The 26,497-nt window shown below is 33.8% G+C and overlaps 2 protein-coding genes across 5 annotated transcripts in view; one reads left to right on the top strand and one right to left on the bottom strand.

Moving 5' to 3' along the window:
* LOC134251495 (multiple epidermal growth factor-like domains protein 10) overlaps positions 1–25,049 on the top strand; it is a 58,878-nt gene extending 33,829 nt beyond the window's left edge. The window contains exons 1-7 of one of the 4 annotated variants that reach the window (XM_062733918.1): positions 9,199–9,331; positions 12,150–12,266; positions 15,902–16,090; positions 19,208–19,414; positions 21,249–22,802; positions 23,107–23,227; positions 23,336–25,047. In XM_062733918.1, the coding sequence (XP_062589902.1) occupies positions 9,271–9,331; positions 12,150–12,266; positions 15,902–16,090; positions 19,208–19,414; positions 21,249–22,802; positions 23,107–23,227; positions 23,336–23,438 (2,352 nt within the window). In that variant the 5' untranslated portion in view covers positions 9,199–9,270 and the 3' untranslated portion in view covers positions 23,439–25,047. Of the gene's footprint in view, positions 1–9,198; positions 9,332–12,149; positions 12,267–15,901; positions 16,091–19,207; positions 19,415–21,248; positions 22,803–23,106; positions 23,228–23,335 lie in introns of those variants that run through there. The other 3 variants (XM_062733917.1, XM_062733915.1, XM_062733916.1) reach the window with 3 other exon arrangements.
* On the bottom strand, positions 1,779–7,058 carry LOC134251494 (uncharacterized). The gene is made up of 5 exons (XM_062733914.1): positions 6,882–7,058; positions 3,036–3,148; positions 2,785–2,924; positions 2,329–2,544; positions 1,779–2,014 (listed from the first exon to the last, which is right to left on the bottom strand). Exons 1-5 carry the CDS (start codon positions 7,056–7,058, stop codon positions 1,779–1,781), a joined length of 882 nt encoding a protein of 293 aa, XP_062589898.1.
* Positions 25,050–26,497: the final 1,448 nt, after the last annotated feature.

Here is a 26,497-nt window from a genome sequence, read left to right as displayed (position 1 = left end):
GGAGGACATCTTACCCAAAATTAGAACTTTGCTCAAGGTAGAAAATGCTCCTCACATGTTAGTTATTCATTGCAGGGGAAATAACATTCCATGGTATAGTGGGGGTAAGTCAGCTGATCTACGTTTCAGATTAAAAGAAATATTACAAAAAAAAAATTGCTACCATCAACTTTGCTTATATGGTCACAAATACTGCCACGTCTTCATTGGAGGGGGGGGGGGGTATCAACCAGTCTGCTATGGAGAGAATAAGAGTCAGAGTAAATAGCCATGTGGCTACTCACTTGTTAAGGTCCGGGGGGAAGTACATCAGGTACCCAGAGTTACATAGGATCAACACAGGCATGTTTTCTAAAGATAAGGTTCACCTTTCTGAGATGGGTAATAACTTGTTTTTGTATAGGTTGCAACAGGCTTTGCAAGTGTTTTTGATTAATAACTCAGTTCACGTGTCCCCAAGAGATGGGGAAATTGGGCCATGGCTGCGCCATGACTAAGATTTTAGTCATGGTAACTATTTTATTTACTGTCAATAGACTATTGAGGGATTATTTATTTGTACTGTCATGCACCAAGTCAATTTTTGCTCTTGCTCATAGACTGTTGAGAGTCTATGTATTTGTATTGACACAGTTTCTTATTTTCTGGTCATTTTATTTTAACAAATATTGATTATTGTCATAAATTACAATATTTGAGGACATAAACATGAGTTATGCAATCATCAATTTTAAAAATTCCAATCCCCCCTTTTTCCCCCCTACCGTCTGACCCTACTGGTGGCGCAGCCAATGCTCAAAGCATAGGCTCATGGCGGATATTTGGCTCACCAGTAGTGCCTAACCTTGATTCTTAATATATGACTTGGTGCACAATTGATTGAATTTTGCAATTATTGTCCAAGCAGGCGAGCATCTGTTCCCAGGGCTCTCCATTATGCTTGTTTTATTTGTGGGGACGCCACCAAGGCAAGAATTGATGCTGGGCTCCCTTATTTGTTTTAATGCAGCCGTGGCCTATATCGCCAAATAAATATAAATAATTAAATAGAAGTTTTTTGTTATCTTTGGTACAAAGGCCCAAGGTAAGGGCATCTTTTGATAATGCGATTTAACCACTCAAGGTTAAATCCGTTTATCAAAGTGCCATCGAGCTTTTTATTATTTCGGTATTAGGAGGTATCCTTCCGGTCCTGGCCTTGTATAAGCGCCATCCTGTTCTCAGGGTTTTCGGGGTATTAGCCAAACCCATGCACTAAAACCTGTGACGTCGAGCGCAAAAAATCAAGTTTCTTCAAAATTTCAACCCCTCCCAACCACGCCCTTTAATAAAGTAATATGTTAATGGAAACTATTTGCTGCTTTCTCGTGTTTTGTTCTGTTTTCTTTTTCAGACAATATAAAGCATTAATCCATATCCACAGCAAGGTCCCGTCCTAACCGTCACGGCTGTAATCACATTCTTCCTGGAGGAACACATTGCCCAAGCGGATATTTGGCTCACCAGTAGTGCCTAACCTTGATTCTTAATATATGACTTGGTGCACAATTGATTGAATTTTGCAATTATTGTCCAAGCAGGCGAGCATCTGTTCCCAGGGCTCTCCATTATGCTTGTTTTATTTGTGGGGACGCCACCAAGGCAAGAATTGATGCTGGGCTCCCTTATTTGTTTTAATGCAGCCGTGGCCTATATCGCCAAATAAATATAAATAATTAAATAGTTTTTTTGTTATCTTTGGTATAAAGGCCCAAGGTAAGGGCATCTTTTGATAAATCTTATAGCTGTTTTAAATTCGGGAGAAATTTACAGAAATAAAAGTCCGTCAAAACAGATATGTTGATCTCCCAATTGATGTCTTTGTTAATTTTCACAATCGCACAGTCTTTTGGTGTCCTGACCATAAAATCACACAAGGATTTCCCAGTTATATGAAGCTGTCCTTGCACTTGATCATAGTATTGGTGGTTCTCTCGTAGCTTGAAGAACTTGACTCCATTAAAATCCTTAACCTCTATATGAAAAAAATATACATGTTGAAGATTTTTAAAGAATAAGAATTTTCATTGGTGCCTCAATCATTAATATAAGACAAAACTATTTAACTAATAAATATTTACATGTAAAAGTATTTTGTTCCTTACTGTACAATGAAGTGAGAAGGCAAATCATCTGCCTTGAGGACTAACATTACAACAGAAGGAAAAAACTTTTTTAACAATTGCTAAATTGTACTTAAATTTATCCAAACTAATATATTGGAATTATTTAAAGTAATATCTCAGTACATGAAACATATTCAAACAAATACATATACACTATTATTACCTATGCAGAAATCATGTACTTTTTCAATAGCTTCTGGAATTGTCATATTCTTTGCTGAAAAGGGGAATTTCACCTCCAGTATTTCTGGCTTAACGTTTGACATCTCTAATATGTCAGCGAGTCCTGGATTCTGATAGCTGAATCCGAATGCAGCAGGATGATGAATGAGTCCATCGGGGCTTGACCCAAGAACCCCATTACAGTGTAGCCAGATACCTAATATGAACAGTATTATAAAGTTACAAAATAGCATTAATATGCAACACTCTGATTTTCTTATGCATTGATGACTTGTTATAAATAGAACATAAAAACAGTATATTTATATTCATTATCTTCATCATCAGTTTCATAACTGAATTTTAAATAAATTAGCTCAAGAAAAAATGTATTTATCATCAATTTTTATTTGCTTTAAAGAAATTGAAATTTTGCTTAGGAAAGAAATATGCCAACCTGTTGGCTCTACAACTGCATCCCCAAAAGTTCTATACTTTTCAATTGCGACTTTTTCATTGCACGTCCCCCAAATAATGGCATCCATCTTTGACAAATCATAAGCTGAGCATAATCTTTTGTATAAGGAGACAGGATATCTGTTATATAAGGAGCAAACTTTCAATATTTTTGATTTTATAATTAACTGCTTTTACAAGTATCATTTATAATTACATATACATATATAGGCATGTAAACTACCAGTATACCTACTTCTCTTGATCGCTGCCAAAACACAACCACAGTTTGAAGCTGTTAATCTATTGTTCCTAACAGATGACCACATGCAATTTTCCTTTTGACCAGTGGTAAGACAGGCAATCTAAAACATGACAAAAATCTTAAAACTTAAACAACATTCACAAGAAAACATTGATGTAACCATCAATTGTCGCCCGGGAAATATATGAAATAAACAATGAAAATGAGTCTTGATCAACAAACCGCTTCGATATGTGTAAAAAGGCATGCGTGTAATTGATGGAGACGATAGTCGCAAATACATTGTATTTTTAAAAAACTTGTAGTCGGATAAAAATCAATCAAAAACGATACCATTTTAAACTTGATCAATTCCTCGAGTAAATGTTGGCTGCATAAAATATAAATTGAAGTTAGACACAAGAATCATTTATATTTAAAAATGTATTAATTTTTTAATTTCAGAATATAAAACACGAACTGTCCAGAGTACGTTTTTATCCGAGAAGTAAAATTCGATGTTCTAAAAAAAAGGGACCTGTCGTTATTTCGATAGTAAATGATAAGTAACTTTATATATTAAATATGAAAAATATGTTTTTACAGATTCACTTTATGGAAGTAAATATTTTATGTATCTCGTAATTTATAAACGGAAAGAATATTCTGATTAACAATCTTTTCAATGTTTAGAAATCCTTTAATTCTACATAACTACTCCCACCTCAATCCCCATACACCAACAATTAAACTTATATGTATAGAGCAGCCCGGTCCTCCGGGCTGCAATAATAAAACAGAATACATTCTATTCATTATGCAACTCATTTGTTTTTACCTGTTTGATTTCTTGCTCATTTATCATTAATTTTTGCTTCATCCAAGCGATTGGATTCTCTGCAGAAATAAATTCCTGGCTAGAGATGAGGTCTTCAACTAGAGGCACTGCAAGTGGGGACACAGGCGGCTCGGGGGATAGTATCCAATGCATTGCTGTTGATTTAATTTAAAAAAAAATTAAACCCTCAGTGAAAAAGACAACAAATACTCAATAAACCTGTATTGCAATTACATCACCAATTCTTAATACTGTTATATATGTTAAATATTTTTTCAAACTTATTTTATTCACTACTTCAAATAAATTTTGGATTTCAATATGTATACATGTGAAAAGAATGTACAAATAACTTCCTTTAAGTATATGAGAAATAGGGTGACTAATATTTAAACATTTTACTAAAAGTTGCAGTTGAGTTGAAGTTTTATGTTACGTCACGATCTTCTAGTTTGACAGATGCGTTCAAGGTAAATAGTATACGCCTCCTAACCGCAAGCTTTACGACTGGAACTTTCTTCTAATCCCTGATTGTTTGCTTGTACAACAAACTATTTCTGTGTCAAGGTTGATAATATGAGTTAATCAATCACATGAATTGTTTACGCTGAATGCATCTGTCAAAAAAGATTGCGACGTGATGCAAAACTTCACACTGAATTAAAATTGATAGTATAAATGTATAATTAAAAGTTTAAAACAAAGTCAACACAAAAACAAAAGAGACAAGAATAAAACTAAACATGTAAAAGACAAAAAAAGCAAAAAGAATGGAAAGACTGCACATATTGTCAGAATTTCAGTCCAATGTCAAATAAGCCATCACTGAAAAAAATAATTAGTGAAAGTCACTGGGAAAACTAGTAAATTTACTGTCCATACAATCACTACCTTAAAAGTAGTTTTACTAGGTATTGGGTAGATTTACTAGATAACATTAGTAAATCTAAGCATTCATAAGTAACTTTCACTAGGTATTTAAGTATCTTTACGACCACTACTCCACTTTTCACTATCTTAGCTAGTAAACAGAGTTATAACTAATCACTGTCCATACAATCACTACCTTAAAAGTAGTTTAACTAGGTAATTCTATCATTGATTAAATATCTGAAGTCCAAAGTCAAAGGTGTAATGAGTTAGTTAGGTGTTTTGTGAATTTATATATATATATATATATATATATATATATATATATATATATATATATATATATATATATATATATATATATATATATATATATATATATATACATGTGTGTACATATGCATTTTATCCTATCACAGTATAAATTTTCAAAAAAGTAACAATAAAATAAAGTCGTAAACAATGTAACACTAAAATAAAACACCTAGATATATTAACCTGAAAATCTCCCTACAGTTGTCAATTTCTGATATAGGAACTCCCTGTCCCTATCATTGACTGGCCTATTTGTTTCCCTAGTAATTTTTGACAAAAGTTGAAAAATGGAGCATAATACAACACTGAATGGTTTTACATATACCATGCTAGCTGCAGATCTGTAGCTTGCTGGTCTGAAAAAATTAGGATGGACGACCAGAGAGATACAGTTCCATCCATTGAAAAAAGTGTATATTGCCCATAAAAAATGTGCTATTTCTCTATTTTTTATATTTTCACTTTTGGGGTACTGTCATTTTTTAATATTTTGCACCATTCATGAAACAGTCATAATAAATGCATACCTGTAATTTATAAACCTGTCAGGTGCAGGAAAAAGTTCTTCCATCGTCTTAGTTTGACGAGAAGGCGCACTCTTTGGATGCTTAATCCAACTCTGGCGTACATCAGTTTTGCTGACATTTTTGTACCTGTATCAACATGTTCCATAAATTTACTAAGTTATATTATAGTCTTGGGGCCTAAAGTTAGATTTAATAGTTACAAGTATGCTTATATATGCCAAGGTAGTGGACTTGGAGGTTCCAGGGCACGAATAGTACCCTGCTACCTACAGTCACATGGTGCACTGCACACTAGATAGAATGTTCTATCGTTAAAATGATATTGTCCTACGGACCCGGTTTAACGATAGAATTCGTTCCGTGTATTCGTAATGTAGCAAAAGAAACACGGGCGATAACTCGCATAGTGCATTTACTAGGAACAAAGAGAGTATCCGAATGTAAACATGGCAGGATTTGAATCGAGAGAAAAACGTTGAGAAAATTATATTAGATTTTCGTATTTATATGGATTATTTTTTGGGATAAAAGGCATAAGCAATCTCAAAAAGGTTTGTTTTGATTATTTGGATAGTTATTTCCAGTGCAAATCATTTTATATTCTTCAAAATCGTTTCGGAGCGGATCCGCTCCGATTTGCTACATTACAAGTATATGGGACGTATTCTAACTGTGGTGAGGGCTTGTACCGAGACACAGTTTGATTATTCTAACTAACTGCACACTTGTATATACCGGGTATATATATTGGTGTGCATGTTTTGATATAATTTCTATTTAACATTAAATTTAACTGGTAAAGCATACCTAAAACAGACCAAGTGAATTTACATATTACATAAATTGCATATATATTACCCATAGAGAAGAATGCTGGCTTTATGCAATTATGGTGACATTTGTCCATCCCATTTACACATTCACAGGTACTCTGTTCAACTGTGTAGTTAGAACCAAGAGTAATCTAATAAAATATAAAAAAAAAAATAACCACCTAGAATTTTACTTATATTACTATTAGTTCTAAAAGTAAAAAGCATGTTTACATGGAAACTTGAAAATTGTTGAGAGAGAAAAAAAAGAATTGTATATTAATTTACTATTATGTATTAAGACATTGCAAAGACGCTTTCAGTCAAGGAAATTCGGAAAGAGGTTTGTTCTGGATTTATTGCATAGGCAGGATAATACATATATACTTCCAAACGTGTTGTACATTATGCATTATTTCGTGATTTACACAAAAGACTTTAAAAAAAACTTTTCTTTCTTCCAAAAATCTCAAAGAAATGGGATGAACTTACAGTAACCTGGTAGCTCAGCTCCGGTCTGGAGGCTTGGACAATTCCCCTTATAAACTGCGCATCTTTGTCATACACAAACTTTAAAACGTGGTCAGATTGTACGGCAGTCTCCGATTTCCGCATAAGTTTCGTTGTACCAGCTGTATAATTTGACCAATATAGAATGGAGAACGCCATACCGCAATCGCGTATACCTTGTGTAATATGGCGTCCTCTTTGTTTATCTCCAGAAACAAAATCTCGCGATGTCTCTGGGCACTGTGTAGGCCTGTTGCAGTTCCTTCCATGAACCACCTGCATCATTCGGGACTCCTCGTTTGATTCGGTTTGCCGAATGAGTGGAAAATTTAGCCTGGTACCCTGTCTCATCCTTGCCGAGGCAGTGACCCAGAGTAAACGAAGCAAAACAGGGACAGGAAACCAGGCTATGCGTAGGAATTTGTTCAAAGTTTTCTACTAAGAACAAATGTATTTTTGATAACTGCACAATAATAATTACAGTACAGTTTATATTCACATTTAATTAATCAGATTATGAGTATAAACTGTTTCAACAGCGATTACAAGTAGATACACTATATTTCAGAACGTCAGTTTAATTTGGCGACTATTGGGTCAACATCCTGCCTTGAACAGGATCCCTTAAGCCGGCTATTGCTCTTTGAGCAATAAGCCCGGCTAAAAATGGTATGCATTAATTTCGCGAACGTTGGATTCCTACCAACTCTAACTGATGAACAATCCAGTTGTTACTTATTTCAATCCAATCCAATTGTTACTACAATTGCTACTAGTTATTCTATGTCCTTTCTCAAAGGCATAGATGCCAGTTACTAAATGGTTCTCTTGTCTAGCCCTTAAATAGAAGCAGTACGCTATATTGATGCTGGCTGAAATATGACGCATTTTCTGAGGACTACAGTGCATGTAGCAATAGCTGAAGACCCCACCCTTCATATAAAGTCTATAATATTTACAGAGATTTTTTTTTAAAAATGTGTTACTTAGAAGGGTAGGAAAACAAAACCCATTGCCGTGCTTTGATACATTCACAGTAGTTTAGTAAATAATTTTTCTGTATTTTTTTTAATTTATTTATATTTGGGAGATGTCTTCATGTATTTTTATATCCATATCCTCTTTTAGAATAATGGCCAAGGGATATATATGGCACGCCAAATTCACAAAAATGAGATAAACCTAGTTTCACATTTGATAAACTAGGTTTATCGACTATAAACTGTAGTTTACAAACCGTAAACTATAGTTAATGATTCGTTAAGTATAGTTTTCATCTGTAAAACTACATTTAACGGTTGTTAACTATAGTTTACAAATGATAATCTAAGTTTATCTGTCTGTAATAAGCGTTAACAATAGATTTTGTTGATAAACATAGATTCACGTTTGTAAACTATAGTTTACAATCGTTAACTATAGTTAAGAGTTGTTAATCATAGTTTCACAAATCGTGAAACTATATTTATCAGATCATTAACTATAGTTAACGGTTTGTAAACTATAGTTTACAAATCGTGAAACTGTATTTATCAGATAATCTATGTTTTGCAATCGCAAATGATAGTTTTCGGTGTTAAGTATGGTTTACGGTTGTGAAACATAGATTATCGCGTTAACTATAGTTTACAGATGTAAAATATAGATTAACGTTGTTAACTATAGTTTACAGTCCGTAAACTATAGTTTACAACCGATAAACCTAGTTTATCGATTGTGAAACTATGATTATCTCATTTTTGTGAATTTGGCGTGCCATAGATATACTTTAAAGATATACTTTAAAGATACAAGTTTTTTGTTTCATTAATGCACGGAAAAAGAGAGATAACCCAGAAATACAGTGCGTATTGTATAATATTTTGACTAAGATGCGTAATACTCTATATTTGAGTCCTCCTTTTTCTGACCCCCATTTTGTTAATTGTGTTTTACTTTTCCGTCATTTACTTTAATAAATGACATATTTCACTTCAGCATGATGTTATTTGTTTTTGCCTGTTTATCAAAAAACAAGCTCAGTCGTTTGGCAGGAGAACTAAGGAACATAAATAAATGTTGTTGACGGATAACTCAGTTCCGACTCTTCTCAATCTACAGTTTATATGAACGATGATGATACATGGATAGCAATGAAAGGGTCAAGTTTCGATAACGGTGCTTATAACAAGCTTAAATAGTTTAATTATTAAATTGTTGAAACCTCAAACACCCATGTTAACAATTTATGAGATAGATTATGTGTCATCTATTACAATGTATATATTTCCTACCGGTTTCGGAAAAGAAACCAGGAAGAAATTTATATAAACATGGTTTTGTTTCACTATCCTAACTTAAGTAAAAATACTATCACTGTTAAACGATCGTGATGTCGTTTAACTGGACTTTGTCTTTGGTTCTTTTTTGTATTGGCTTCAACTCTGTATATTGTAAGTATGAGTGTTCAGTTTTTATGATATCCATTGAAAGTATTGTTCATATTTTATAGCATTCATGATAACCTCAATGCATATATGTACTCCGTTTAATTATTACATACAGTTATCTTCATAAAATGTGCATTAAGGTCAGACGAGACGTTCCTCAATATCTGTTTTGTATATCATTGTAATATATGAAAAATATTCAAAATTTTAATTACATTCTGCTTTCTAAACCAGTTTCTAAACGTCTTTTAAAAATCCAGACACTTAAACATATCAAATTAGAAAATTATTTTTCTTCCTAAAAGGATTATATAAGAAAAACTTCCCCTGGTATCTTGCAGAAATGCCTGGTAAGGTACCTCAATTTTTTGTGAGTAAACATGTTTAAGTAGTAATACTCTTGGAAAATTTTATCTGTTATTAAGGAACGTCTCGTCTGTCCTTAATAAAAGTGGGTAGAGTATTTATAAACAAACCTTAAGTTATTAAAACGACAATCCTTGCTTATTATGCAATCATGTCTTATGGTGACAACATTTGGGATTATATAGGCAAATCGGTAAAAGGAGGAAAGCGAGTGTAACACGCAAATTCAAAGAATTGAGCACCCCGCTTTCGGTGTCTTTGTGGGTGAGATGTCATTATATTTATGGCATATTGAGTCAAATATGATTACCCTATCATATGTCTATTAGTAGTAATCATCAAAATAAAAATTTTTAAAAATTAGGTCAATCGTGAAGGTCAGAGACAAGGGGCCATAGCCTGCTAGGAAATAACTTGTCACAGGCAATGCACGTGACAAATATGAAAGCCCTTTTCTCAATCAAAAGTTATAAGGAAAAAATAACATTTTTGGAAAGTAGGACAAACTTCAAAGTCAAGGTCAGGAGAACCAAAATCATTGTTTATTTCGAAAGGTCTTGTCACAGACAATTATACAGGTTTAATATGAAAGCCATATTTCTTCTCATTCAAAAGTAATGACCAAGATAAAATTTTGAAAAGTCAAAGTTCAAGGTTAACGTCACGAGGTCAAAAATCACACTGCATTTTAAAAGGTATTCCACGGATAATACAGATGGTTAATATAAAAGTGTTGTTTCTTTTCATTTAAAAGTTATGGCCAATTCAAAGTAATGTTTAAATTTTTGAAAATTGAGTCAAGGATCAAGGTCAAAAGCATAGTGCATTTAAAAAGATACTGTTACAGAAAATACACATGTATAATATGAAAGCCCTTTCTCTTATCATTCAAAAGATGAGGCCAAAGTTCAAAATGTGACAGACGGACAGACAGACGAAGAGACGAATTAGATTTACGGACCCCTTGCTTTTGCACGAGCGGGAGACAAAAATATCGAGGGACAAAACTGAAATACGTAACTGATAACCTCACTGTATGTAAAATGCTTTATTTTTCCTATATCGCTACAATGCAAAAATAATGCTTATTTAAAAGAGTTTTGGCATTTGCGTCATATTGTTGTTTTAAAGATCGAATGTTAAACTTATACTTTTACACATGAGTTATATCCGGTCCCAAATCATGAAGTATTTGTTCACGCACATTTTTCACGTGCACATCTAAAATAAAAACTTTCACAATGTCCAATTTTTTTTTGGGGGGGGGAACAGTGTTTAGTGTATAGAACAAAATGCATAGTTTTTAAGAGATCATATTGGTTATCAATCACTTAGGATGAAGATGTCATGAAACATAAGTGCATGCAAGAACTGTTTTCAAAAGCAACTAAGAGACTAAATGAATAACAAGAAATAAACAAGACTATTAAGATTATATTATTGTCATATTTTCCTTTACAAATTCCAGTTATATTCCATATATCATCCAAATATCCTATTTGACATTTTCCCTTTTAGGAAAAACTGTAAACCTCTTTAATAATACATGACTGTATTTTGCATGTTCTTTTGAAAATAATTATGCCATCGTAATCGAAGATTCGGATGTATATAGTTTATGCCCCGTCCGTCCGTCTGTCTGACTGTCTGTTTGTCAGTTTATCTATTTGTCTCTCCACAAAAACTTTCATCTTGTCCGTGACTTTTGACTGAGTAGGGCTATGGCTTTCTTATTTCACAGGTGTATTTCTAGTGACAAGAACTGTCTCTGAGTACAACCAAATTTGACCTCTTGACCTTGATCTTGGAGTTTGACCCACTTTTACAAAAAATATATCAATATTTAACCTTGGTCATAACTTTTGAAGAGTTGACGTGAAGGCTTTCATACTTTAAATGTGTATTCATTGTGATATTAAAGATATATTAATTAAATATTTTTGACTTTGACCTTAGCGTTTGACCCACTTCGTAAAAACTTTCACCGTGACCATAACTTTTGAACACAGTCACTTTTCTTGTGCAAAGACTTTCCTTTAGATACCAATACCTTTGACCTTGCCCTTGAAGTTCGAATTGCATTTGAGAAACTCACCTGCACCATAAGCTGCCATACGGGGTCATCGGTGTTTCACGTTTTTACTTAGTTTTTATTACATACTTTTTATTTGTTCTTTCTTGAAACTTAGTTATTATTACGTACTCGTTTTTATTCATTCCTATTTGATTTATCTTGATGTTAATTAATTAATTTTGATTTTAATTACACTAGCTAAAACTAAACGTCAGCTAAGCTAGCTAAGCACTCTTCATACAGCTACATTAAACGTACATATCAAAAGCAACAAAAACGTAATATGTATGTTACATTTTAGCCATAACCAGCAACTAATAAGTTCGAACAAATAAGTAAGTCACTCATCATACTAGTATATTTTTAAAAAACACGTTTTAGTTCAATGTATTGAGAAGGATTGTGTTTGCCACTGCACGTGTTGCTCATTTTGCATTGAGACCTGTAAATACTGCTACAGGGAGTGGAGTGGTACGCCATCTAATGGATGCCAAAGAAGTAAGCATATACTCTTATCGTTTTATCATCAGATGAAGGTCACTGAGTACTATTTACTACCATCAACATTGAATGTTATTGTGCTTTTTTTTTTAAATTATTTCTCTTGCTCAAGAAAATTACCATATGAAACGAGTTTGTAAGTTTATATTGCTAAAAAAATGATAAATGGATTTCAAAAATTATGTAAAGGTATATTTGAATACATGATAAGGAAATTTAGCGTTTCCGTGCCGAGGTGTTTATAGTAAGCCAATTGAAAGAGTGTTTGTTTTGCACAGCTCCAAATGTTATCGTTAACTATGCATAGTTAAAAAAATATTTCTGAAGAACAATAAGGTCAATATCTCATTAATTTGCAACAATATGACAGTGTATGTTTGGAAAAAGTTATTCAAATATTTAATGGAATTTAATGAATGCACGGACACAGATTTGAAGTTAATATTTTATGTATAATAATTTAATCGCATTTCACACAAAAATAAATTAAAAATCTTATTTTATCTAAAAGTTAAACTAATTTTTGGATTGCTTTGATTGACACATCCTTACACTTTCATAAATTTTAATTTTATTCTTAATACTTAAAAAAAGGGTCGATCTTGATGTGTATTACATGTAATAGAAAATATTAAAACTTTGATTCAGAAAAAAAAATTATTTTCAGTGTAGAAATGTTCGAAAGTAAACCCCATTTACAGCTATCGTCATTCCGCACTTAGTGTTATGTAGAAAAGTTTAGCAATTAGAACTCACCCGTGAAACGTACACAGCTTTTGTATTTTGAGGGCACGAGCTCTGTTATTCTGCTCACCACAACTGCACGGACTGACAATATACTGTGTGTACGTTTTGCTTTCGAACATTTTACTCTGAATTTTCTGGATTATACTAGTAGTTTTAATATTTATTGGTAATCTAACAACCAAGCTATATGATAAACGTAATGACTTTACCTTTTTTATCGTCAACTTCTCTTACTTATGCAGCTATATACCTTCATCACCTGTATACGGAGTATATACAGGGTGGTGACAAAAGTGAGTAAATTTTCCGCCATTTTGAATTCTGATTTCCGAAATCGCGCTAATGCAAATAAAGTATTCAATACATACAGAGCTTCAAAAGTCGTTGTCATTTATAAGAATGATTTTTGATACGACTGTGTAAGCTCTTCTGTGTTAGGAGGTACAAGCGTCTGTTTCTACTATAGACCGCCATTAGTTTACAATGGATACCAAACGACAGGAAATGACAGAGGAGAAAAAAAACCAATTATTTTGGAGTTAATTGACAGCGGTTTCAAACACAGTGAAATATTTAAAGTATTGAAAATAAGTCCAGCAACAATATGTAGGTTTTTGAAGCGGTATCAAGACAGCGGGTCTATTGAAAATCGCCACCGATCTGGACGACCTAAAAAAAAAAAATGGACGATCGGAGTTGTCGGACACTTAATCGTATCATTCGGGGGAATTGGACATCAACGCTGGTAGATATTACTAACGAATTCAATGCATTTAACCACGTATCTGTGTCAAGAGTTCGTCAGGTTTCTTTGGCTAGAAGTAAGTTGACATGGACAGTAGTCCAAAACTGGAATAAGATCATATTCAGTGACGAAATGGCAGTAACTGTAAGTATGGAGAACAAAACGGGAGAAGTACCTTCCCGAGTGCATTGGCCACCTAAAGCGTCATACTGGCAGAAACTTGAAAGTAATGGTGTGAGGTTGTATTACTTACAATGGCCAGGGATTATTAACTTTTGTAGATGGAAATATGGATAGTGAGAAATATATAAAGTTGTTAGATGAGAACCTGTGGTCAGTCATAGCCAAATATTTCACAAACAAACCATACATGTTTCTGGATGACAATGTTCCACCTCATGCTTCAAGAATGACTAAACCCTGGAAAGAAAATAACAACATTCCAACCCTACCATGGCCTGCACAATCTCCTGATATTAATATTATTGAAAATATTTGGCTCATCTTAAAAAATCAAATAAAAATACACATGATGAACATTGACACAGTTGATGATCTGAAAGCAGTACTTCAGCATGCCTGGCTTTCAATCCCTTTAATGTACATACAGAACTTATATCCATCGATTCCTACTCGACGACTTCAGTTGGTTATCAGATCAAAAGGCCATATCACAAAATATTAAGTCAAAACACAACTCAACAGAGAGGTAAGTAGGTTTTTAAATAACTTGATTTGTTTACACACAAAATTCAAAATGGCCGCCAATTTACTCACTTTTGTCACCACCCTGTATATCTCAGTTGATTCGATACGCAAGAGCATGCTCTACGTATGAACAATTTCTAAAACGAGGTAAATTGTTGACAAGCAAGTTGATGAAACAAAAATATCAGCGGTCTCGTTTAAAGTCATCATTTCGTGTTAATCATCAATTTATCGTTGAGTCAAATGCTGACTGACGTTTTTCATACTAATTGTTAGTCCATTATTTATACACTAATTTGACGACGGATTTTTCCGATATTTCCTGATCATGAAATGGAGCACACGGTGGGTGCAGGGGATACTCACTCTTCCATGGCATCTGGTCAAACTTCTGATGTTTCGGAGGACCGTGTTTGCTCTGCTCCTATTTTGTATTGTTTTATGGATTTTGAGATTGAATACTGTTCGTTATCTTCATATCTTTCTCTTTCATTAATACACAACAAGATTGCATCTCTAGTTTATTTTGGTTTTTTAATTGATTAATTTTAGTTTAATATCTAATATAAATATGACTACTTAATTCTTATCTGTTGATATATTTTTATAACTTAATTACCATTTGCTTAATGTTATTTCTTGTTATTTAAAAAAGTTACTTAATTTTAATTTGAAACTTCCAGTTTGTATTGTAATTGAACACATGAATATAACTAACATCTTGTCTTGTGTTTAGTAATAAATTCAAAGGGAAAATATTTGTTTTCTTTTCTGAAACTACAAGTAAGTTCCACGTCTTTCGGTTTAAATAAACATGTGATGACAAAAATAAAATAACTCATAACACAAATAGCAATATTATCGATCTTTTTTCCCTAGGATATATGATAAAAGCAAGTCTGTTCACTACAATTCATCTAAAATACTTAAATTAGAACTGAACATTTCATTTTATAATAAACATTAGCCGATCTACCATGTTCTACATATCTTCTTTACACTTTGTTATCACTAACAACAAAAACGTCATACTAAATGAGTCATAACAAGTAATCAATGTTCCTCAAGGGCTTCCTTACTGGACTTAAATAATAGCCTACATACATATATACATAGTAAATCAAACAATGGAAAGCAGTCTTATTCAAAACTACAAAAGCCAAGAATTTACTACTACAAAACGGCATTTTCTTTAAGCATTTTAGATTTGAAATTTTGAATTTGTCAGAACATAATATGCATTCCAACACACAGCAACATGTAGATGATTTATTTTTAAGTGTTTAAATCGCCTATGTATTTTAATGCAATTGTAACAATAGTCCTATTTCCTCGTTATTTACCCTAGACTTTCAACATACATGTACACTCCATTCATTTAAGCATGCAAAAAATGAACAAAATTTATTATCAAAGATTTTTGTACTTCCAGAAAACATTGCTTACAACCCGCAAACAGCTTCACAGACATCAACATTTGATGAAAAATATGCCAGTAATGCAGTTGATGAAGATGGGAGCTCCTATTCTAGAACCAAAGCTGGCCTCAATGTCACATTTTCCTTAACATTTTCAGAGGTCAAAAGATTAAAAAATATATATATCGATTATTACGAACTAGGTGAGATTTTTGATTATTACTGGGTGACAGATTTTATATGTAGTAATTATGTTTTAAAAACTATTTCAACCTTGCTATAAGAGAAACTATCGATGATGTTGATTAAATACAAGGTCATGGAAGAATAAGAATCAGGGGCGGATCCAGTTATTTTTGAAAGGGGGGGTTTCCAGGGTTGTGGCCCTCTTACCCCCCCCCCCCCCACTACACACTCTCAAGTAAAGATTCCCCCTCACATGTGGAAAGATCTAAGGTTGTGGTAAATAATAAGTTTGATTTACGTCCCTTGTTTCTTCGAAAAGATACTGTACCCCCAGTCCGAATAAAAAACAAACACATTTCAAAAACTACCGAAGCCTTAAAATATAATGGATTTGAAGCATTTCCGCAGAGTAAAAGACTTTTCTTTTAGAATTTGAAAAAAAAAAAACTTTTTTGGGCTGGGGTGCGGGAGGGTTTAAAACAAAGAGTTACAAGTTAGTTCCTTCAAGAGATATATGATTTAAAAAAACGGTACATATATAGCCAATACAGCCACAGATCGCGGGAATCTAATATCAAATTAAACCTCGCATGTTACATAGCATATATAAGGTATATAAAAATATATAAGAAGAATATTTTCTACCATTCTATCATCAAAAAAAGTAATAGTGAAGGTGAATGAAGGAAATTAAATGTGTGAGAATCTATCTATTCAATACATAAGTTAGACGTACAAATATTTGTTCTCGGAAAACGATCTCTCTCTCTCTCTCTCTCTCTCTCTCTCCTCTTGGCAAAAAATTAAGGGGGGTTCCAACCCTCGGACCCCCCCCCCCTCTGGATCCACCAATGAGAATAGAATGTACGTCATGGAGGAAAACATTTCACAATCAATCGAGCTGAATTTGTGAATCAAATAAATTTAATTAAGAACCGGTTTGTTCCCTGAGTCCATGATATACCAGGCTGTATTAGCTGGGGAAATAAACTGATATATACAACTATGTTTTGATTTTATGGCCACAGGAAGGCGGTAACACTACTAAGGATCATAATTTGGTAATCTCCCATGTATCTAAGAATGAAATGTGGTTGAAATGTTTGGAGATAATGAACAGTTTTTAAGCTCAAAGGTTTATTCAAACATCCAAATCAGGAGCAGAGCAAACACGGACCTCTTAAATATCAGAGGTTGGATCAGGTGTCATGGAGGCGTGAGCGACTGTGCGCTCCTTGATTTGATCGGGAAATATAGTATTTAAAACGAAAAAAGTTTGTCGACACTATAATGCTATAACGATTAGTAAAAAACGTCAGTCAGCTTTTGACTAATAAGTATGTATGTAGATTGTATTAACCGACAGGGTAATTGTATTGGACAGAGAACTAACGAAATGAGGATTGTAAACGAGAATGTTGATATTCTCATTTCATCAACTAATGTTTGTCAATAATAATGGATTTGCTCTTCGATATGAATAGGGAAAAAAATGTGCTTTCAGTTTCGGATTCTCTGAATATTTAGCAGATGTTGACCAGCAAAACAGAACTAATAAGCGAGCTTATTGTAGTCAGGACACTGTCACATGTAACAAGAAATTCAGACATGACTCATGAAAAGTGGTTGTTGTAAATTTTCTCTTCCTCCTAAATTTAATCTTTGGAAAATCATTTCACGAGCAAGATCTTCGAGAAAATAGGGTCATCTGAAAGTAAAAAAGAGAGTTTTTTTTTGTTTTTCATCAAAGTGTCTTATTTTTTCTATTCCTTCTTCCATCTTCACTGGTAAAAAGTATATGACACAACAGTGATTGTTCTGTGCTTTCTGTCTGTTCAACTACATGTGTAGATTTACAAGCCGAATCCTGTGCTTATGACCAAGTGTACGAGCCATGAACAACTGATAACTATAGCAAACAAAAACTGCGACAGAAATGTATAATAAATAAATAAGATATCGTAATCTATCTTATTCCAACCCTCGATGTTGCAATTAAAACAAGTGGTTAGCCATCAAAATTCTATCAGACAAAATAATCCATTATCAACGCAATACTCATGCACGGGTTAACAAACTTTAAGAATTATATGATCACTACGATTTATGTCCTCTTTTTAGTTCCCGATTTCAATTGTGGCACCAACCGTGAAAGTGGGAACATAAAGCATTAAAGTGACTGTACGGTACATCTCATAAAAACAGGCTTGTAAACATTTTCCGATAGGATTTCTAATTTTTTACTACTTATAAATGCATACACCTTTGGAAAATTTCAAGTCTCATATGTAAATATTTCTGATTATTCCATTAAAATAAATAATCAATTATGGCCCATAAATATCAACTTCGCAACGTGTTCGATTTCCACATTCCTTGCTATATGCCGGGTACTCATGCGTAGTTTTCATACCATGGTAACAGCATGGTAAGAGAGGGAAGCCCAGAGGGCCTGCATCATTGACAAAGTCAACTAAAGCGGAAAAAGAAACTGAAAATAAGGCTAAAAAAGCACATTTCCTAATTAAAAGAGGTGGGAGATTATTAGGGGTATAATCATCAGATGAAGACACGGGATCTCGGCGATACTCACGTGGGGCTCGCAAAGGTTCTATTCTACAGGTTTGGTGATTCAAATTGTCATTTCTCGTATCTCCGTGGCTTTCAAAGACATGAAAATCAATGTAAACTCAACATAGAAATGCACCTATGACACATAAAAATTATTGTCATTTGAAGTGCAAATTGTAATAGAACTACAGGAAATATTTTTTAACATTTTGCTTTGATATCGTATAATTTGGTGGATTTTCCTTTCCTGGGCCCCACTACACAAACCGTAAACATTTGTACTTAATACTTTTAAATTTGTCTGAACCCAGACTAAAATGTTAACGATTATTAATTTATCGTAGAATTATAATATTTTACTTTTGAGAAATGCTTCAATCTCATATTCCATCATAATTATAAACCGTACAGTGTAGAAACGTGTCATTTAGATTTCACGTTGTACAAGCTAGTAAAGGTGTGTTCCCATTTCGCCTTAACTGTGAAAATAAGGTAAGAAAAAGTCAAAAAGTACAAAGGCGAAATGGGAATTTAAAATAAACATTTAATTATACATTTTACAGGTCAAACTGGAGCTCGTTATGAAGTTTATGTGAAAAACTCTACCGAAACCTCTCTAAACATTGCTAACTTGTGTAGAGCTTTCATTTCAATTGCAACGAAATATTTGAATTCTAGTTTAACGTGTGCTCAAACTATGATCGGAGATTCAGTAGTTATCAGGAAGGTCGGCCGGGGAAGTTTATTGTTTTACGAAGTAAAAGTCTATGGTAAGTACAATTGATTTGACTGCTGTGTACAAACACTTGTTACAATTTTTTAAAAGAAAAATGCTATCTATGGATTAAAGATAGATGCAGTGAAACTGCAATTTCAACAATATTGTGAAATGATGCCCTAAACTATATTTCAGAAAGCGCAACAGCTCTTAAGTATCAATTAAAATGCTTTTCTTAAGGATACATGCACATAACAAAAATAACAATTTGATGAATAGACTAATGTATATTTTTGACTGATTTTGAATGGAATCACAAGTTCTCCTGGGTGCTTAGAAAGGCGACTTTGTAATATTTTCTATGAAATGCTATACACAACTTTGCACAGATTATTGACATTGTGAAAATATCGTACAATATTCACCCAATTTACCTGTAAAATATCATTCAGGTTACCTATCTGAATATTAATCTATGAGTAATATTTACAAATTAACCTTTCCTTGCTGTTTTATGCGCAGGTGAACGTGAATGCCCATGAGCTTCTAAATTTTTCTCCATTATTTTTATTATTAGGAGCACATGGTGGGTGTGACTGGTAGACAGGGGATGTTCATTCCTCCATGGCACCTGATCCCACCTCCAATGTTTTGGAGGTCCCTGTTTGCTCTGCTCCTGTTTTTTTTTTTTATTGTTTTATGAACTTTTGATCTTGAATACCGTTCATTATCTCCATATATTTCATTGAGTAAAATCCACCTGTGACTCTTTTGTTTAAGCAATCCATTATTTTTCAGGAGTGAAGAGTTGCAAATTACACTGAAAACGGGATTTGTTATGTTCATAATCCCCTTCCCGTGTCTCTACCGTGGAAAGAACTTGAAAAATTTTATCAAGTTCATTTTCACATAAAGAAAACTATTGTTCTCATGGTGAGAATCGAACCCGGTTGCATAACCGTAACCTTTGGTGTCGGTTACTTGCATCTTTTATTTTTGGCATCGAGTACTCAATTTACTGTGCAATCGAAGCTGTTGAAACACAATGGCTTAGACTAACTTCAGTACACTTTTCTTGCCTTACTTTCTATAGTATATTTAAATTAAATATTACTTATAAATAATGTATCTTTAAAGAGCATTATAAAATATTCTTTATAATATATAAACATACATTTAATACAAACAGTTAGAAGGGTGGATTTTACGTGGGTTATTATACTCATAGTAGTAATAGCACTCCATTCCCTAAAAGTAATCGGCCTCAGCTCCATTTCTTTTAAAGAATTAAGGGACTCCGACCCTCAGCTAGGAAGGACAACTCTTTAATTTATAATTAAATTCAAAAAGTCTTTAAATGAAGCTTAAAGATTAATCTTTTCATGCAACAATTTTCATTATACGCCTCTCAATGTGCTTCAAGGTTCTTTGAACTTCTCAGAAAGGTCTAATTAAAAGTAGAAATTTTATCCCGAAAAAGCATTTTTAAATACCAATGTTTATTAACATGATATGAAATTAGAAGTGATTTATGGAGCTTTGCAAAGAACCTTGAAGTACATTTAGAGGCATTTAATGAAAATTGTTGCATGAAAATATTTAATTTTCAAGCTTCATTTAAAGACTTTTTGAATTTAATTATAAATTAAAGAGTTGTCCTTCCTGGCTGAGGGTCGGAGTCCCTTAAGCGCTTCTCTAACATTACCCTTACTTAAATACTACTGAGTCAAAATGAATAAAAAGTCATCAGAATAGAAACAAAGGTGTAAATATGTCGAATAGCACAGAGTGTACGAATTTTTTTAGTGAATGCGTTAAAACTCTAGAAATTAAACAAAGTGATTATTTTTACTCAGACTTTACTAGTGAGTATATTTTTTTTTCAGAGTGTAGTCAGGGCACATACGGATATTTTTGTGACAAAAGATGTTCCAACTGCTTAGACAACCAGTGTGACGGATTCACAGGAGTTTGTGCATCAGGTTGTAAGTCTGGTTGGTATGGAAAAAATTGTGACAGAGAATGTCCCTTTAATTGTAAAAGTCCTTCTTTCTGTAATAGATATTTAGGATGCACAGAGTGCCCTGATGGCTTTAGTGGGCCCAGATGTTATAAATGTACGACAGGTACTTACGGTAAAAACTGTAGCTTAAAGTGCCTGAATTGTGATCCATATAACTGTGACAATGTCATTGGATGTCAAGAATGTTATCCTGGTTTTCACGGCCCAAATTGTACTATGTCCTGTCCAGAGAACTGCAAAAATAAAAGCTGTTTGAAACAGTATGGAGACTGTTATGACGGGTGTGAAGACGGATTCATGGGACCAAAATGCGATACATCTTGCAATATAAATTGTGCCACTTGTATTTTAAATGATCGGTGTTCATCATGTGTCGCAGGATTGCATGGTGGACAGTGTGAATTAACATGTCCCGAGACATGTGGCGGGAAAAGGGCATGCGATAAAGATACAGGCCGGTGTGATGAATGTGGTGCTGGAAAATATGGTGAAAATTGCACACAATTCTGCAGTAAAAATTGCATATCAGGTACATGTCGAAGGGATGGAGAATGTATCGGTGGGTGTAAAGAAGGATGGCTAGGTCTGATTTGCAGCATGGAATGTTCCGAAAATTATTGCTCAGAATGTATTTTATCTGATTCAGCAGTTTTGTGTAGCAGATGTGATGATGGTTACTTTCTAGACACAGAAAACAAGTGCCAGAGTTGTTCATCTAATTGTTTGTCTTGTGAGAGTGAATTAAAATGTACCCGGTGTAAACCTACGTTTACTGGAAATTTGTGCGAGGAATGTAGTAAATATTGCATTGATCACTTGTGTTACATGGATGGAATTTGTGCATCCGGGTGTAAAAATAGAAAGTATGGTGTAGGATGTTCTAGTGCATGCAATGCTTATTGTGAACATTGTTATGATGAATATAACTGTACACAGTGTTTACCTGGATATTACGGACGAAATTGTAGTTTTTCTTGCTCTTATCAAAACTGTTACTGCACTTTGCAGAAAAACTGTCTCTCCTGTAATCCTGGATTTTATGGAAAACACTGCCAAAATTCTTGTCCTCCAAACTGTCTGACATGTAATGCTTTTGATTACTGTACCTCCTGTAGGGGAGGATGGTCAGGCAGGATATGTCAATGTAATGTAAACTGTAAGGACGAATCTGGAGACAATGGAAAGTGTGTTAATGGATGTAAAGGTTCGTTTTACGGTGATTACTGTAATGCATCCTGTCCTGTGGAAAACTGTCAGAAATGCGATCAGAAATCTGGGAACTGTACTCGGTGCTCAGATGGACGTTATGGAATTAAATGTGGCCTGTATTGTAGTAAAAATTGTGTTGGAAAACTCTGTGACATTGAAGGTGGGTGTCTTCAAGGATGCGAGGAAGGATTTACGGGGGGAAATTGTGGTAAGATTTGTATAAGGAATTATTGAAGTTAGAACAAACAGAAAGAACCAAAACTTACAATTCAGTCTTAACATAAAAGCTGCTTTTATTACTTCAACAAACTCGGATTTGTATGTCTTTGGATAAATCCTTGATTGCTCACCTCGAGATTTTACTCAAGTGTATGTTACATGAATGAATTCTATTTCTTAACCAAGCGCATTCACTAAAAGGTCATGGCTGATTTTTCTCCGCATCTCTTTAAACATATAGAAAGAACAAAGAATTATATAAATGATTCATTGAAACATTTCTATGTATGTAGGGATCACATTATCAACATATGCATCTCAAGCAAAACCCTATGTCATTGCTGTTTCCGTTCTTGGAGTTCTAGTAATCATGTTTGCAGTCTTGCTATTAATTTTCCTGGTAAAACGAAGAAGGTACTTAAAAGATTTTTATTATTCAAATACTATTAAAAGATTTCAAAGTATCGCTTAAAGATATACAAGTGGATTCCTGATGACACAGTATTATTTGACATTTTATAGAGACCGAGAAAGAAGAGTGAAGGAGACCTATGAGAGTGTTCAAGTCACATTCCAGGAAACAGACCACGAATACGACAGCATTCACAGGGAGCCTGCTAATTAGTCCCTTACCAGTTAAACCATAGAAGACTACAGTGAAAGTTATTGATTTAATTTCGTTTATATTCTAGCCTCTCAATGGTTGATTTCCCAAAAAGAACACAAATAATTCTGTTTATTCTGGTTTGGTATGGGGACACACCCCCTTCACAAACGGCTGAATCATCTTATCCCCTCATTTTAAGTCCTCGGAATCCATGGAAAATTCCAGATTTAATAAATGTACCTTTAACTTCAAACAGTTGCCTCATTCTTTACCTCATGTAAACAAACATCATGGCTGCTAGATCTATGTGTCAGTAATTACATCCCCTCGCTTCCCATTACTTCTGTTACTGCGGTTGTATTATTGAGCGGCAAATTTAAACTCATAAAAAGGAACACAATTTTACATCCACAGTTGTTTAATTATTTTAAAGTTAAATTGAAAGGACCAGGTAAGGTGGGGTCATGATGGGCAATCAAATATCTACATAGAAATATAAAGGAAAAATCTTTAAAACTCCTCTTCTTAAGTATGGCGAAATTATACATGTATGCTTTATATAGTGACATTCTCAAGTAATAAAAAATCCGAATCCCCCCTTTCTACAAAAAGTAAACTTTTCAATACTGGGCTGATTCGTGTCTTTTAACAAGCCCATGTGCTCAGGTGAGCGATGTGGACCATTGGCCTCCTGTTTATAAACCGCTTCGCGGATTATAAAGCGTTAACTGACCCAAAACCAAGTTTCATCGAATAATTTGGCAAAGAATTAGAATCATTCCTTAATTATCCCCGTTCCATCGAATTCTGTCTGTCTATCATTCTGTTCCAATTAGTTTCAAAACTTTTTTTTAAATCAGAGAATTAATAAACTGATCTGATAGTCTGTATATGTGAGTACCTTGAGTAGTAAAAAATCAGGTTAGGTTTGAATTTCCTTTTGCTGCGAGATGTTTAACGGAATATTTGTCATTTTAAGTTCATGGTACTGTAAAATCACACATTTCCTTGGGTCAAATTTTATGTTTGAGGAAAAAGAATTGGTTTGTGGGGATTAGATTTCGTGGTTTGAAACGTAAAGCAGTAATGCATATGAAATTTTAAATTCGTGGTAGACGTAGATTCGTGGGTCTCTCATTGCCCAGAAAACAACGAAAATTACACTCCCATTTTTAAAATGAGTGATTTGACAGTAAACAGTTACTACATGTAGATAACACTTTTCGGAAGCGGATTATTATTATTTCAACAATACTCTCAGAAGTTATGTTAAGTTGTAGAATTTATGCAAAGATATTTTGTTAATTTAAATCATAGATACAGGTTTCCGGAAACAATGAGTCTTAAAGAGGCTGGGTGGTCGTGTTCATTTTTAGACTATTTATATCCCCTTTAGAAGATTGATTGATTGTATAATATATTGTTTAACGTCTCTCTTGAGAATTTTTCACTCATATGGAGAATGTCCGTATGCCGGTGAAGGGCTTCAAATTTAGACCTATACTCGGCACTCAGGGCCGTTGAGTAGTGTGGGTTCTTTATCGTGCCAGGGCTTACCGGGACACGGGACCTTTGTTTTTAAGGTCATATCCAAAAGACCCGTGACTTTCACTTCTGATGCCGAGCTCTTGGCGAAGGAACAGTCGCTACCTATTTTTACGTCCTAGGTTTGACGCGGCGCCAGGAACGAAAATCGAACCCGGGCCTCCCGATCACGAAGCGAACCCTTTACCACTAGGCTACTGTGAACGATAAGAAGAGCTCCATATAAAGATATACAAAAATGATCAAATTTTTATTTGTAAAAATGATATTCGACAGCTAAAGATATCATGTGTAAAAATTTAAGTTATATCTGATGGTTAATTTTTTGTTAATTTGTTGACCCCCAGCCTCCTTTAGGATGGAAAATACAAATATTTTGTTCTTCTAAATTTTAATTCAGGGGCTGAATGCATTAACTATTCTTAAGCCCTTAACCTAAACATATATTCGGGTACTATTTTTCAGCTAAGCAGATTGAAATTTTACTCAGGATTAATTTTGCTTCACATGTTGCATAAAACTGTCAACTATAGACAGAGCATTCTTTGTGTATTGTATACAAATAATGTCAAGCATGCCCATTACCTGTCTTAAGTTTATCAAACAATTTTGTTAATATACTGTTTCAATGTGACTCGCATTCAAGTTGCGAGAAAAAAAGACTTAGAGGACATTTAAACATAGACTGCACTAATTCTTTGCACACAGCTACTGAGTTTTGTAATGCTCCGTCTACCTGATCATACACAGAGCTCATGGCGGGTGTGGTTGATCAACAGGGGATGCTTATTCCACCTGATCCCACCACTGTAATTTCCAAATGCCCATGTTTTACGCCATATTCACATATTTGTATTGTTTGTATATATTTTTTTCAGATAGATCAGCCACCACATCAATGTGCAGATTGTTTCCTATACGAATCGGAGAATGGAAGATCCTGTGTCCACTTTAGAAGAAGCAACACATGATTCTAGAATGTCTCTACTAGGCGACAGAGTATATCCATTGGAAAATTGGTTACTGGCACTATTTCTGAACCCATCAGATGGGCAGCAAAGACAGCATAAAAGTCTTAAATCATGTTGATTACTGTGTAACAAATTTGTTGTTGTTTTTTATCATTAATCCTTTGGTAAGATTCTAGGACTCTTTTAAATGATCATTTTTACATTACGCCAGTAAATATTTGACGTTTTTTTTTAAATGTGACGTCATTTGATCCTTGCGTAGTTTATCAAATGTCCAACAACTGAGACTCAACATATATTCATGGTTTTGTAAATATATTTATCTATTAATGTGTATGCAATCAATTGAAATGAATACAATGCATGCGTATATTTTAAGTACATAAAATTTTCGGGTTTTTTTGTTGTAGAGTAGTTTATGATGAAGTAATACTGCCATGCTATATATTGATCTAACCTTTTCAAATGATCATGCAGTATAATATAACTTGATTTCAACTTGATTGAATTTTCAGTCCTTTAATGGGTGACAGGCTCACTTTCAGTTCTTTAAAGGGTGTC

Source organism: Saccostrea cucullata, unplaced genomic scaffold (genome assembly GCF_032062105.1).
Source record: "Saccostrea cucullata isolate Sc308-1 unplaced genomic scaffold, CSIRO_AGI_Scuc_v1 ctg1624, whole genome shotgun sequence".
NCBI classification, from domain to species: Eukaryota; Metazoa; Mollusca; class Bivalvia; order Ostreida; family Ostreidae; genus Saccostrea; species Saccostrea cuccullata.
Note: the sequence above shows the minus strand (reverse complement) of the source record. Positions and strands in the feature narration are given on the sequence as shown.